The 15943-nt window shown below is 39.3% G+C and overlaps 1 protein-coding gene across 43 annotated transcripts in view; it reads left to right on the forward strand.

Annotated features, from left to right (window-relative positions):
* MICAL2 (microtubule associated monooxygenase, calponin and LIM domain containing 2) overlaps positions 1–15943 on the forward strand; it is a 160852-nt gene that overhangs the window by 48016 nt on the left and 96893 nt on the right. For 40 of the 43 annotated variants that reach the window (XR_011809939.1, XR_005266379.2, XM_072039431.1 and 37 more), the window contains one exon: positions 11569–11925. Coding sequence is in view for 40 of the 43 variants with exons in the window: in XM_072039431.1 (XP_071895532.1) it covers positions 11662–11925 (264 nt within the window). In the remaining 3 variants the exon portion in view is untranslated. Of the gene's footprint in view, positions 1–9683; positions 9718–11568; positions 11926–15943 lie in introns of those variants that run through there. The other 3 variants (XM_038180589.2, XM_038180591.2, XM_038180608.2) reach the window with 2 other exon arrangements.

The following is a 15943-nucleotide window of genomic DNA, read 5'->3' on the forward strand; positions in this document are numbered from 1 at the left end:
ACCTGCATGCTGATGCTGAGTCCAGGAGGTAGGCTTGGTATGGCAGTGGCAGAGTGAGATGCCAAACACTGATCACTGCAGTCTGTAATTAAAAGGCGAAGAAAGTGCAGCACAAGTCAAGGCTGTCTGTGCTGTTCTCCTGGGTTTATGAGCACTCGGAACCCTGTGTAGTGATGTCCTTTTCAAAGATGCTGCAACAAAGTCTATGCTGGTTTGTGCAACGTTGCTCTTGGGGCACTGGTTATGTTAATACTCAACCCCAATAGTAAGGCACACACTGTATCGGGGCATTAGTTAGCTCTATTACCAGTGAACTGAAGCATGATACCTTGCAGTTAGTTAGATAAAGATCTGTTTGCGTATTTCGGTGAAATAAAACTCATACTGCTTACCTGTATGCAGGAGCAAGGGAGAAATCTATGCTGATGTGTAACCAGGTAAAAGTCCAAGCCAATGTAATGTTGCAGTCTCAGTACTGAATATGTTTGTGTGTGTGTGTTTTTTAATCATATTTGTAAAGCTAAGAACTTCACCATATTTCTTTTGTATGTTATATCCAAAATTGTTTCTCTGCCTCTTTTATCTGACAGTCAGTTCTCTCTCTTCTTGATTAGTTGCTAAAAGTTGGGCAATATTAAAGTAGTTTGAGCTATATATGAAAGAACTGTAATAACAAATGTTATCGTCAGACTCTTCATTAGTCATCTTTTTACATGCTTAAGCCTAAGAAGATGCATCCACTGTTGTTGATCTTCACTACTGTTCACAGGACAGAGTTAAAACCCCAGGCCTTTGGAACGGGTCTTTGAAATGTATATGATGAACAATTACTACTAAATGCTCTTTTGGTGTTTCACATATTCTAGTAATACTTTTCTGTACTGGAGAAGATGAATCCTAATTTAATTCTGACCATTTCTCAGCTTGCCTTGTGAAAACAATGATATATTCGTCATCATTTCTGATACTGCTTAATTATATTCTGCCCTCAAAGCTTTTTTGAAGGGATTGCTTCCTAACATTTTATTACCACTATTATTTTTTTTCTGATGGATTTCCTCCCAAATAATGTTTTGAGATGTGTTTTGTTGTTTTGAGGTTTTTCTGCAGCAGAAATGGATGATGTTTTTTTAACTCTTGGGATCTTTTTTTTTTTTGTCAGTTTGTTTGTACTTTGTTTTTCCCCAGTTTTTGGGAAGTGGTAGAAATTGTACTTTATATTTTCTTCCAAAATATTTGCTTCTACTTTGAGAAGCAGTGTCTTTTCTAATCTATTCTGGTAACTATGGGTCCATCTTACAAGGACCAGAAAAAGAAAACATTAATTAAGCAATCAAAGTAAATTTTCTTTTTTGTCTTCTCATGTAAACATCCCCTAGAGCATAGTTTGGTGTCCAACCTAAGTTTTCTCGTTTTCCACCACCCTCTGGCTGACTTCTCTGGGTGCTTCTTCACAGTTTCCAGTGTTGATCAGTGGCTGGTATTTGGTGGTGATCTGACAGTATTCTAGCCAAGGAGCCTATCAGCTGCAACTCAAAACCACTTTGCTGTTTTTGTTTTTTCTTTCTCTAGCTTAATTGCAGTTCCCATATATTTCAGAGCAACAGATAATCTTAATACCTTTTATAAGCCATAGGAAGTAGTGTGTGCTAGCTTGCATTTTCAAATGATAACAGCTGAACATGGTTCCTAAAAGTGGATGTATATATACATATGAAAATATTGCTCAGAATGTTTTATTTCTTTTATTATTGGCAGTGTAGTACTGTCTATGTTTTCAGTGGATTAATCCTGGTTACTGATCTGAAAGTCTGATGTCTACAGATGAAGGCAGCTCTGCCAAATGAATTACTGAGGCCTGCAGCCCTTGGTGTCTTGCAGCTCTTGCACTGTTTATTCCCCCTGTTCAGCTCCTGGGTAATTGCCACAGCCCCAGTAATGAGAGGGAAATGTATTAGAAGATACATGAACCAGAGATCCACACTCTGCAATGTACTCCTGAGAACTTTTTGAAGGTATTCTGTTGGTGCCTTTCTTTTTCCTCCCTCTTTTCCCCCAGACAAACCCTGGGCAGTTTGCTTCAGCATAGCTATCACTTCACGGTTTTGGATTAAAAAAAAAATAATAAAACAACCAGTTTCTCTGTCCTTTCTCACAGAAATCCCAAGGGGAAACAAAAGACAGTCTCACTTTGGTATCCCCTGCTCCCTCACTGCAAGGCACTTTATGGTCTTTCCAGAGAATGTCTTTGGGCGATTTAGTCTGAGCAGCAGTGGTGATTGCTGTTGTCTACCCTGTAGCTCCCTGGGCTGAGTGGTCCCAGGAAGGGAACAGCTGTGTCTGGGTACATGGGGCTCCCACAGGAGCAAGTAGTAAGTTGTAGAGGCTGGTGGCCTCTTTGCCTCACGCTCTCTGCTTGGGAGAAGTGCTGGACATGCGGCAGCACCTCCCCGGGCACTGCTGTGTAAGCTCACAGCCCATCTCACTGCCCCGTCTTCTGGATTATCCCTGTTCTCAAAGTGAGATGATTTCCATGACTGCTGACTAAGAGTCTGCTTTTTCCTGGTCTATGCGTTTGTTCTTTTATTTACGGTGTATTTAGCTCCATAATTATGTCTCCTTGCACACAAAGGGAAAGCTCTATTAGAGGAACCACTGCCTCTAAATGTGGCTCAATTTTGTTGGTATAGCTGCATCTACACCAGGGATTTTGCTGACCTGACTCTGTCAGCTGGTGGGTATGCATTTTTTCATGCTTCTCAGACACAGTTGTGCTATCAGAGTTTTCCCTGTGGCTTGGAGGTAAGGAGCAGAGAGGAGGACGTGGTGCTGCGAGTGGGAGTGCGGTGCTGTGGCTGTGCAGCACCGAGTGGCATGGTCTCTGCGTCCCCTGCACCCCTGCTCAGCACACCTGGAGCTGCCGCCTCCCTTCTGAATGTGACTATAGTAGCTGAACAGTAAAGTTACTTGCTGTCTGAAGCTGTCAGACTCCTAACATCCTACCGAAAGTAAAAAAATCTTGTGCTGATTAACCATCCAACCCACCGCCTGTTCTGTGCTAAGTTGTTATACCTCAGCTGTTCTAGTGTGTGATCTTGAAATCATGTCATCACAGGAAAAACAAGGCAGGATTTGCAAAGAGCTTAAAGTTTGTCCACTTAACTGTTTTCACTGACAGTTCTCTCATAACATCATTTAACTTGAATAACAGGTGTCTTTTCTTGAGAGGTGTGCTTACTTGCTGGCTGATGTTAAATTCCTTATGGTGTACTTCTTCTTTCTCTCTTGTGATCCCGACCAAGGAAAAACATCAGCATAAACTTTCTATTGTTGTTTATATTGTGTTTCTAATCTGCTACAGCAGCACTGAAAAATGTTTTCTTGTAACCAGTCTAAACAAGAGTGAGGTTTTAGTATCTTGTTTATGTATAACATTAACCCCCTAATGAATGTGGCTTTATCACCTAAAGTTTTCTGTGAATATATTTACTATATGGAAACTTGGGACCCTTTAATAAACCTTTTATGACTCCGTTAGAAATAACAGTTTTTAAATACTCGCTGTAAGTTGCTGTCTCAAAAGCAAGCAAACAAAACAGTAACAACCACAACCCACCAAGTTGAATACTTTTTTCTGTTTAACTGTATGTCTAGAAAACTCACGAAGCAATTAGACCCCTAGGTGTGCATTAATCTTGGCCAAATAAATTCTAAATTCTCTGAAATTTATATTCATCCAAATGTTATGGTTCTTTGTGACTGTTAAAATTCTGATAATCTCCACTGTGCCTTACAAAGGAGACTGGTGCATATGAAAATATGCAGGGGATGGTATGAAGAAAAGAGAACCAGATCCTGAGCATTAGGTTTTTACCTGATTTTGATCAATGAACAATTCTTGCAAAATCAGCCTGTCCTGTATTAGTACTTTTGTTTCATGAAATATTATCTGTCCATCCTGCTTACTAACTCTATTTAGGAAAGCATAATTTTTGGGCAAAGAAACTAAGTCAATGACTGAAGTTGCATGTTTGAGTGCAGCTCATGCATACATGAAGTGACCTGCGTGTATGGTCCTGGTTTACTAGCCATTGAATTTATTTCTTGCACACGTGTAGTTTAACGGGAAATGACTCATCATAAGGAATCAGCAGTAAATTATTGCTCATGATAAGTATCATCACTGTGAACTTGTTCACATTTTTTTCCAGACCACACTCCTGCCTGAAGGCTTTAGGGTATGTGGCAAGCCCAGATGACTGTCAGGCTTAAGTTTAGCTGATTTCAGCTGTAATGATATGTAAAAACCTTGAGTATATCTGAATGCACTCCATTGTGTATAAGCACATGCATGGGGATGCTCTTGCTAGATAAATGCATCCAAGGTTTAATGCACCCAGGCTCAAGGGGTTTTTTGTTCTGCTTTGTTGTTTGTTTTTAAATCCTTCCCAAAATGATGTAAGATGTGAATTTCTGCTTTCCTACCTCAGGGTATAGCCTGTGAACCTATGTCAGACAAACAAGCTCTGGGCGAACATGGGCAAATCAAAATAACAAATTCCTACAGCAAAGAGCACCTACTAGATTGTACAGTGGGGGCCTCACCTTAACCTTTGCCCCATAATGGTGCCCAAAGAGCAGCAACAGTGTTCCCATAATCATGTTTTAGGCTCTGTTGTAATTTCTGATGGTCCCTGTAAGGTTGTTACAAAAGCTTGGTGTTGCTGGAGTTCCACGGAAGATGCCAGCCTTTGTTTTAGCAGGTTTGTGCTAATGACTGTTACTATGCAGCTTGCAGCTGGGACACACATCTTTCCTACTTGAGGAAATTTAGATTCTTTAAGCTTCCTTAGTCTATTCTTTAGGATTCTTTAACCTCTTTAGGTTATTGTTTGGTTCAGATCTCAGTATTTGTATATGGGCAGCATGCCTGAAATAGCCTTAAGATGATCTGTCTACATATGCTGAGTTTTCGTTGTGCTTCAACATGCCTCTTTTTCTAGTTAAAAAGAAGGTTTATGAAACAGATGCTGAAGGACAGAACCTGTTTTGCAGGTGTTTACCATATGAAACAGTAATTGATATCGCAGAAACAGAATTGATCATAAAACATTTGTATAAAGTAACTGTAGCAGTAAAAACTTACATTGCATAGTTTTGTTCTGTATTTTGAGTAAAACATGAATTAAAACCAGATAATAAAGATATAAGCAGCACTTAAATGTATTTAAGTCAGAATCTGCGTAAAATAAATATACTATCTTTGTTGTGCTAACACCAAAGAATAATAATTGGGTTAGAGAATCTTTTTCCCTCAAAACCATTTAACTTAAAATTTTAGAGTTGCAGTTTCTGGTGGTATATGTAGTATAACACCATTGTTAGGAAAAAAATAATTATTTTCTGAGGAATGGGTTTTACATATATCTGTATTTCTGATCAGTAGTTTGAGTACATGCTGCATATAGATACCTGAAAAAATATGTGTTGTTGTTCATTTGAAATACTTGTGCCCATGTTCTGCAAAATGAGTGCCTGGGGGTTTCAATGATGCTTCCAGGACAGGACTTCTCGTGCAGGCGGCAGAATCACACAGAATCACAGAATTTCTAGGTTGGAAGAGACCTCAAGATCATCGAGTCCAACCTCTAACCTAACACAGTCCCCACTAAACCATATCCCTAAGCTCTACATCTAAACGTCTTTTGAAGACTTCCAGGGATGGTGACTCCACCACCTCCCTGGGCAGCCTGTTCCAATGCCTCACAACCCTTTCAGTAAAGAAGCTCTTCCTAACATCTAACCTAAAACTCCCCTGGCGCAATTTTAGCCCATTCCCCCTCGTCCTGTCACCAGGCACGTGGGAGAACAGGCCAGCAGTGCAACCCACACAATTTCAAATTTTCTGTTTAATTTTGTCTGAATTCTTCATTGCAGGAGTGGCCGTATGACAGAGCAAATGCAGGGTGGCTTTGGCCCCAAAGCCACCAAAAGTGGTGGAGGTGCGGGTGCAGATGTTTGAGCTTCCGTCTCTGGGATTACACATGCAGTCCTTAGGCAGCATCACACGCCTTGTCCGTGCCAACGTTGTATGTTTGCATGAATGGAGGCACATGCAAGCTGCAGGCTGAAGGGATTGATCTCATTTTTCTGTCAATGATTTAGCATATTCTCACTGTAAAACTGGAAACGTCAGACCAGTAACATCAAGAAACAAATTGGACTATTTTTAAAGTCTTCAACTTTAAAATGTGTGCAGTGTGACTTAATCTGTGTGGCAGATCAAATCCTACTGGTAGATCATTTAGTTTTATTCTTCCTGTGTATGCATCAGAAATATTCACAGCTCGTGCCCATGCTTCCAGCTCTATTTTATTCTAGACTGGTGCCAGATCTAGCAGGTTAAATCAGCACAGCAGCACACGTTTGGAAGGCTGTTTGAAATGTCTCGTATGACTTCGGCAAAACAAGCTGATAGCATGTACGGTAACCTTGTAAGTTCACAGGCAGAGTCTCGGTAGGAACTGTTTTGAATTCCACACTTGGCCTGAGAAGTTATTTTGCAGTAGTTCTGTGGAAGTCAGCTCTTTATAAAAAAATACAGAAAAAGAATTTAGCTGTTTCTATAGAAAGTCTGTTCATGAGGCTTAGTTCAGAAGCGATTTCTGTTCATTGATGTTTCTGTGAGGGTTGTGTATCTCAAGAAATGCGTTTTCTCTTTGTCACCAATAAAAAAGCAAGTATTTTAGGCAAATGTACTTTTGTGTTTTAACTGGTTTTATAAGCAAAACAAGGGAGAGATTCAGTTGTTACTAGAATCACATAATGTCAATTCCAGGAAAACATGCAAAGAAACCAAACCACCAAAAAGCTGTGTTTCCTCCAGATAGAAATATTTGTATTTAAAATGGCCACCATGAGAGCAAAGTGTCTAGTGTGAGTAGAAACTAAGTGGAAAAGCCTACGTGGTCCATAATACAGTCAGTTTCATGTGCAAATGTCACTTACCATAATGATGCTGAGATTTTAGACAATTGTGTTAGGGAAGAGAGCAGAAATACTGCAGTTTTTACTGATGATGAAGAAGCGCCAAAGTAAACAAGTACTACAGATGCTGCAGAATCTACTTTTTCATTTCTGATGATGTTTTTAACCTTAAGCAAACAGTAAATGTATTGTAGCCTGCATGCCAAACTAAAGTCTTAAAAGAATTTGCTCTCGGTAAACATAGCAGAATTAGGGCTGTATTGAAAACAGAATTGGGATTAGTAGTATTGAAATGCTAGGAATTTAATTCCTTTCCAATCTCCCTGAGGAACTTGTTCTCAAGCATTAGAAAAAGAGCACTAGGAGACTAAAGAAGGACTTGAATGTGCTGCAAGTTTAAAATTAGTGGTCATTATCTCTCCAATAGGGCAACTAAGCCTCCAAAAAAAAATAATAATTTTGAGAGCAGACTGCCTCAAAACACTGTTGGCAAGTGCTTCACCATGTTATTATTGTCAAAAGTTAGTCGTTTTCATTTAATGACTCCTGTATGTCAACTTTATTTGCTGTATTATGCTGAAGGGTTTCATGTGCGGATGTGACCCTTGCTCTGTACATCAATTTAGGGAGTGATAATTCATGAAATTATCCTAACGCTTTGTTTGCTACTCTCAAAATTATCTGTAGCAATAGAGCTTGTTCCACAAAAAGGAAGCATTAGCCAAGACTTCATACCTATGAAAGCAAATGCCTGTCTGTACATGCACCATTGCTTTAATTTCCACTTTCTTTCTGTCCTTTCTCCAATTTTTTAAACTTTCTCCTTGGGTAGACACCAGGGGTGAACAGTAATTGTCAAGTTCTCTCATGTGACATTCCTGTTTCCTCCCTGATTGGAGGCAGAAAGGGATAATTTAGCATAAAAATGCAACCTTTCTGCTTCCCAGTGTCTGCAGCTTGTGTCTGGGAGCCTTCCAGAGCTTCCTAATAGCATGGGAAACTCTGTAGAAAGCCAAATTCTCATATGCACTTAATGCATCATGCATGGGACCTACATGTATTGTTAGCTGTGAATTTAACCCAAAACTACCAAAACCTGTGTATGTTTCAGTTCTGACTTAATAGTCTGAACAAACAGTTCTTTTTCCTGCTAATTCTCTTCTTTTCTGTGGTCTAATTTCTTATTGCAGTACTTGAGTAAAATTTCAAATTAACTTCACTATATTTATCGGTTTGTGTTTCCAGAAGAAGTTCAACAGACACTTTGACAAGCATAAGTTGTGGTTTCAGCCTCAATACTCACCTTGATGAGATTATCAGACCTGTATTTCATCACATGAGTTATCTACATGGTGAGGGAGGAAAAAGGGTGAATGACGGTCCTTTAAGAATTCCTGTATTTTCCTCAAATGCTTTTGTTTGTTTGTTTGGCCTTTTTCCCACTACAGGTAAACATCTTATGTATTACATTTTAGGTTTTTGAATTGATTACAGAACACAAAACTTATTGTAGTTAATTACTCCATTCAACTTCTGGTCCTCATTGCATTATTTTTAGTGAGTTATGCACAACACTGCAGTGAAATACTGCTGACTCCTCAGAAGAAAGCATATACTTTTCCACGAGTTGCATATCCTTACAGCACCATTTTCCTCTCTGCTGTCAACACAGTCTTAATGCAAAAAAAAAAAAAAAAAAAGTGGTATTTCCAGCAAACCAGAAACTCCAGTAACTAGAGTCTCCTGTGTCATCTGGCCTTTCTGACCACAGACTGGCTTTTTTGGAGAACATGACCTGTGACGCTGCAAGGAGAAATGCTCAGCTGATGAGCAAATGTCTGCTGAGATGCAGCTTCTCAGTATGGACAAGATGGGAGCCTTTTGGAAATTCATGTGGAGAAAATCTCACGCCCATCAAAAACAGCCTCAGTCGCGGCTTTGCAGTGTTGAAGGAGGAAAGTTTTAAGCCTGGGGAAGGTCTCTTGGCTGCTCTCTTCCCCCAGAGGAAAGGCAGGGGAAACCCAGGCCTGCTGTGTGCGTTTCTGTGCTTATGCAACACATGGTTCCACTAGCTTGCATGGAGCTAGAAATGTTTTCCTGCCCTTCACTTTGCCCACAGTGACTCCTGCTGGCTCTGTCCTCTTTACCATATCAGCCCTGGCACTTGCTGATTTTGCTTTTAGGTTGCTTCAGGAATGGCTCTGCTTTTTAGCTTTTACTCTTCCTGCTCCCCCTGGCCCTTTCCTTGCTGGGTGGAAACAGCTGAGGCTGTAAGTCTCATTTCTGTGTGCAGAAAATAGATTAAATTTGAGAGTTTGTGATTGAACTCTTATGAATTATGCTGGAGTTCTAAAGATATTTGTGTTACATGAGCATGATAACAATCTTGTGGTGAGCTATTGAAAAGAGTGGGGAGGAAGTCTTGTAGTGCTGAGGCAATAATGATGCAAGTGTAAAGCCATGAAGCAAACCTAATCTGGCTACCACACGCTTGGCTGAACTGGCCATAGTGCAGCATTTCACTGACACTTCCACAGTCACCAAGAAACTATTTGTAATTACTTGAAGTGAAATTAAAAATGCTTTGGCTTTTTGTTAAAAATCTCTCCAGCAGATATGGAAGTTACATAAAATAAGTGTTTTATCTTTTTTTTTCTTTTAATTGGTCTCAAATCCTGGGGTGCCTATATACCCAGAAGTCACTGTGTATCTCTGCCTTCCCAAGGACTGGTGAGTGTCACACCTGGATCCCCATGCCCATGTGTCCTGGTATTCAGGCTGTCTCCTGCCAGCATGCAGTTGTGCTCATTAATCAAGGCCTTGAACCCGGAGAGGTGCTGGACATCCTCAACTTCTCTCAAGTCAACGGGAGTTCATAGCACTCAGTTTATTGAAAAATTAAACCTTCTGGAAGTTGGGGCATATAAAATGTTTGTACTTCATGTAACTCTTCAGAAAAGGGCACGGAACATTTGATAAATGAAGTATTCAGAGGGGAAAACAAAAATTTCCTGACTTATTCTTGGCACTATATATTTAATCATGACATTTGTTCTAAGAAAATGTACAAACTCTTCACATTGCCAATTTATTTTACCCACAAACCAACAGCAAACTGATGTGCGCACAAAGGTTATTTATTCTGAGCATAGCCAGGGAATGTTAGTGTTCCAAATGCTTCCTTATATCTCCCCATGGGATCTCTTTAATATGTTGCATAATATTTTTCTGTATTAGAGGATTGTAAGATAGACACGGTAGGTCCCTTCGTTACTTAAATACACTGGTTATGTTTTCTGTTTTCTTCTGTGAAGGAAATGTGAGCAGAGAATGAATAGTTTGTGAACAGTGTTAAATTAAAAAGTGTAACTTCAAAGGCACTTTAACTATTTGTTCTAAAACTATCAGCCAACAGATGATGTTCCTGGCAAAATAACTAATTATGTGGAAGGTTAGCCAAGCATTGATTTAGTTTTTTAATTGTTTGGGCTGGTAGATAATTCTTTAATAGCAAGAAAACGAATATATGACAAATCTCAGGACTTGAGTTCAGGTAGACACACTTTTGAGAACAAGTTTACACATAACCTATAATAATTCTCTTGGAAAATGTGAAATCCACTTGGATATTTTCTTTCAGACCTTGTCTGACTCTGTGACACTCCCCATTAGAGACTTGAGAGCAAGGTTAAGGAAGGATAAGGGAGTACCCCAATGAAAGTATTTTAGTTCTTGTGAACTTACATTAATTTAGAATAGCTTTGCTTTTACAAAGCGTAAGGGTATTTATCTGGACTATGAGGCACAGTTCAACAGTGATCACATTACTAGGAAAAGACAGCGGAGCTTAGTGGGCCAAACATCATTACTTTATATCATTAGCACATGACAGGGTAAGACTCCAAACATGTAACTTCAGTTTTTAGTGTGTGGAGATGAAATTCCTTTCCATGCAGTACAGCACCAAACCATTTCTCATTTTGGCAAGAGTTAGAAAAAGGGGAGTTCTCTGTGGTTACTTGTGTACTGTTTCATCAGTTCTGGTATACCTTGTGATAATGTTTCTGCTTAGCCTGTTGTGTGCATTTGCTTGTGGTAAGTGATGGGGCCAGTTCTGAATTGCTCTGGCTAAGCTGTGCTCTTGCCCCTAGCTTGTAAAACAGGAGAAAATTCCCTAAAATAGCGTTGACATTTGGCTGCAGATTTCTAAGGATTCTAAAGACCAAAATGTTGCTAGAGATGTACTTGCTGTGACTTAAATCCGGGTTAGGAAAAGCATCTGATCATTTGTTTTTTCTTAATCCGTTAGTTAACATTTATCACTGAATAAAAATGAAGGAAATTCTCAGACTTCAGGTGAAGCAGGTTGATTTTGAAGTAGACTTGTGTGTAGGAGTTTTGTAACAGTCTTCACGAAGTACTTGTCATAACAGTGCAAGTAGGTTTATTTCTAGCACATCTTAAATACCCTTGTCGTCCAACAGTCATATGCTGTGTTGTTATATTTGCATTGGATATGCAATTCATGGGCTTAATTTTCACAGAACCTGCTTTAACATAACCGATGTTTGTATTTTCTAGGAATAACATGATTGGAAGTACCTGCTAGTGTTGGTTACCTGTACCCTAGCACGAGAGCTCCAGCTTAATCCTTTTGAACACTTCTTCCAGAACATGGAGGAAAACAATGATGAAAAATACAGTCATGCTGGACAGATATTTGAAAACTTTGTCCAAGCATCAACATGCAAAGGTACCATTCAGGCTTTTAATATTCTCACTCGCCAACTTGAATTAGATCCTTTGGACAACAGAAACTTTTACACCAAACTGAAGTCAAGAGTAACCACATGGAAGGCCAAAGCTTTGTGGAACAAGCTTGATAAAAGAGCAAGTCACAAAGAATACAAACGTGGAAAATCTTGTATGAACACTAAGGTAAGTGGAAAAGGTCATTTCTGGATTTCATAATTTAGAACCTTTTAAACTTGATTATCTACAAAAGCAAGGTTTCCCCTTAATATTCTTGTTGAAACTGTGACCGATACCAAACAATTTTGTCAGACTTTCGGATATTTTTATTCTGGAAGCATACAGCATGTCAGAGCAATCTTAAAAGCACCCTGTTTTATGGTCTACCTCAATCACAGCAGACAATTTTTCTGTGCTTCTTTAGACATCAGTGTCGATCAGCCACGAGATGTAAGCTCATAAGTCAGTAGCGTACATTGATTTCAGGCTCACAAGAACTACTTGCATCATTTAAACAGAGTTTTGCAAGGTGCCAGTCATGACATAGTCAGCAGGCTCCCCCATTTGCTGTTTGGTGCATGCTGTAAGACACCAGAGCTGGTCAAATGTGTTTCAACAGCACTAAACTGTTCTTTGGAAACTGCTTCGTGGAGTTTGGGGAGATCTGTCTTTGTCACCTAGCATTGGTTCTAGTTGCTAAATAGCAGGAAAAGAAAATCCTGCATTATTTAAGGATTTAAACAATTGCATGTGAATGCTTTTTAGCAAACACAATGTGGATGATTGGTACTTGGTAGTTACTGAAAGAGGTGGTCTGCTTGGTGGTGAAAAGAGCACTAGGAGACTAAAGAAGGACAGGAAATGATCTTCTCTTCAGCAGAGCATGAAAATACTGTATTTTGATAGAGGGGACCACTGAAAGTTGGTATAACTCTTGTTAAAACTGAACAAAATACTTTAGCTCATGCTATCTTAGTCCAACTATTCTGTGACTGATCATTCTTAATAACTTTGTCTCAGAGCAATTCACTTATTTACTATCTAATGATAGCTACAAGTTGCTCCAAGAAGGTCTGGTTTTAAGAAGTTACGTGACTGTATTGCAGTATAAGAGAAAGGAAGGGCACCCTTGTGGGTACCTAGACACCAACGAATGGAGGACTTCTTAGTTTGAACTATCACTGAAGTATTATTTTCTGGAATCGGTAGACAGTGATGAAGATTTCTCTTGTTTGAGTCATTGAAATGTTTCATTTTTAATACTCTCTCTATTATTAACTTTTTATAATGTAATATGTGTACAGCATGTTTCTTTAGAAAACAAAGAATGCCATTACATCTGTTTGCACTGCTTTCCTGACTGCCTCTGTTTTTTCCTTTCCTTTTTCCCATCACTTCCCTTTTTGACCTGTGCTTCCTCCCTCCCTTTCTGACCTTTTGAAAAGGCTTGAACATGTCATTGAGCATCTGTGTGATAAAAACAGGAAAGGGGAGGAATGAGAATGTGTATGGCATTTAACAAATTATAGGAGATAATCCACATACACCTCACCTGCATATACAGTCCCAAGTCCAAATTTCCATGGTTAGCTTGAGGAAGTATTTGCAACACAAAGCGGTTTTAAGATCCACATGAAGTATAAAATGAAACCCTGTTCAATCAAGTGTAACATCACAAAGCCAGGGCCTGGTTCTGCAAAGTCCTTCAGCCAAGTGATTAATTTCTATATATGGTGAGAAGACTCATGAAGTCATGGTGCATAAAATGCAGCTTGTGTAAAGCTTTACAAGGTTGTCAGGTAAGAGGCTAATCAACACGTCCAGCAGTGTTGAAAGTATGGTATTTCTGCCCTTTGAGAGTAAAGATTTGTTTTTAATGGCATGGTGTAAATATTTGCAGAAATTAATGGACATATCTATGCTGTACATATGATCAAATTGCAAACGAATATAGAATGTCTGTGTATGAACAGTATGCATATAGATGTTCATGGTGAACATGGTCTATGCCTGGACCTGCAATTCAATGTGTCATCACTGATTTAATGAGAGAAACATGAATCTTCAGATTGCTGCAAATGAAAGCAGTAACCACAGTCTGTGGGCCCTGTGGGGATATCTAGCAAACATTCCTCACACGTGAATCAGTCTGCTGTGAAAGCCTATCTATGCAACATGAATGAGAGGAGACACGTTGCAAGGCAGCATACTCCCTGAACATTGCTGTGAACATTGCACTGGCAGCCCCACTTGCAGATAAGGAATTCTCAGAAATGCTGGTAGACCCAACCAAAAAAGCAGCGCAAAGACATCAGGCTACAGTATGCACAGAATGATTTTCCTTTGGTGCAGCTGGTGATTTTCAGGTTTTTTTTTCCTTGCATTTTATACCAGCTACCATTTTTAGTAGAGGAGCAGGCAAACAGAAATTTAGCAGATAAAATCCTGACAGTTGGGCCCAGTGCTCACCTCACCAGTGGAGTTGCCAGACCTGGCTGAAGTGGTCAGTTGGAGTAAAAAATTTTTATTGTTAAAGCAGCATCACAAAATAAGCTCTTTGCATTTGCAGTTCTGTAAACAGAGCCAAGCTAATCGTCATCATTTAAAAATAAAAAAAATACTTTAAGGCTTTGTGTGAGGTTGGGCCATGAGTGCTGTAGCTGATTCAGCAGCTCACAGTTCTTCTCAGCTATGGTTTTGCAGTCTGACTTCTAACAATCTTCCCCATCTTTGAAGGAGGCATCAGAATGTAAGCTACTCCTTGTGGTGTGTGTCTGCTGTTTTTTTGTTGTTGTTGTTGTTGTTAGTTTTAAATCAGAAAACAAGAACCTGCTGCCTCACCCAGTAGCTTGTTACTTTTTGCACAGTACTGAAGAGCGAAATGCTGTACTTCCTGATAGTTGGTGCTTGTAAACTCTTCAGCTACACTTAGGTTACTCTCATTGGAGTAACAATATACACAAGTTTCCTACATACAGAATGTTCCACTCCAACTAAATAACAAGAACCCATTGTCTTAACTGCTCTTGTAGAACACTGCCAAATACAGTTTTCAGAGTTTCTACAATGATATGATTTTGAGCTGGATGAGTAAAAACAGTTGAACCATTTTCAAGAAGTTCAAACCCACTGCTATTTCAGAGCTGACTTATTGTGGACTTTAATTTTTCCTTTCTTTCTTTGTAGAAGAAGCCAAAATAAAAGCAAAGCAATGCAGAAAAGCATGCTGAAAATTGTGGCAAAAAGCAACTTTTTTTTGAGGCTGTAGGAATCCTTCTGTTTGATGAACATTTAACATACATAGATCTACTTCCTTCCATGACAAATGTGTAGAATGGGAATTGAAACTGTTCTGAATTGCTGTTTCTGGACTTGACATTTGCACAGTTCACCAGTATTACTGGAAAAGAGAAATCTGTGCTAGGTAGCCAAAACTAGAAATCCTTCTATGATTTTTCACATCTATCTGGAAAAAGAGCAAAAATCTATTCTCCAGGTAAAGTTTCTCCACGATTTTCACCTTTTACTAGTAAATTCAGAGGAATGCATTCAGAATCTGTAATTATTATTTCTTTCTTTGTGAAGTAGAACATAGCTAGACAATTTGTAAAAAATATCGTTCACTGTGCTAGCAGTTCGAATGTCTCTAAATTTTTTAACGTACACAACATGATACGGTAAGAAGTGATATGGTAAGAAGCAAGAGTTCATCCAGCTAGTTGCAGAGTGTATTCACTAGCCTTTTCAAGTCATATGACATTTAACATGGGCTCTAAACATTGATTTTGAACCTCTCGGTATGGAGGAGGTTCTTTACTTCAAACACTTGATATACTGGCAGTTTACCTGTGTAAATGATACAGATATGAACATGTGCATATAAAGCAGGCCCTCAATTGATGTTTGAGATACGTATGCATATGTATCGGAGGGCAAGACCTGGTTCATGCTGTGCGCCTGAAATTCTGGCTCTCCCATGACTGCAGATTTGTGCTTGAGAAGAGCCGAGATGTGAAAACATCCCAGACTTGCACTGAAGGGAGGTGTTGATTCTCTAAAGCATGTGGATGTGGTGGTGTCTTTTTCCTCCACTCCAAGTACATATGATGTTTTTTTTGTTTTGTTTTTTCAAAACAGATGCTTGCACTTGAGAAGAACTAAGGCTTGTTTAAGGAGCTATTCTGTAATTATCAGTTGGCTCGGT

The sequence above is a fragment of the Anas platyrhynchos genome, chromosome 5 (assembly GCF_047663525.1).
Source record: "Anas platyrhynchos isolate ZD024472 breed Pekin duck chromosome 5, IASCAAS_PekinDuck_T2T, whole genome shotgun sequence".
NCBI classification, from domain to species: Eukaryota; Metazoa; Chordata; class Aves; order Anseriformes; family Anatidae; genus Anas; species Anas platyrhynchos.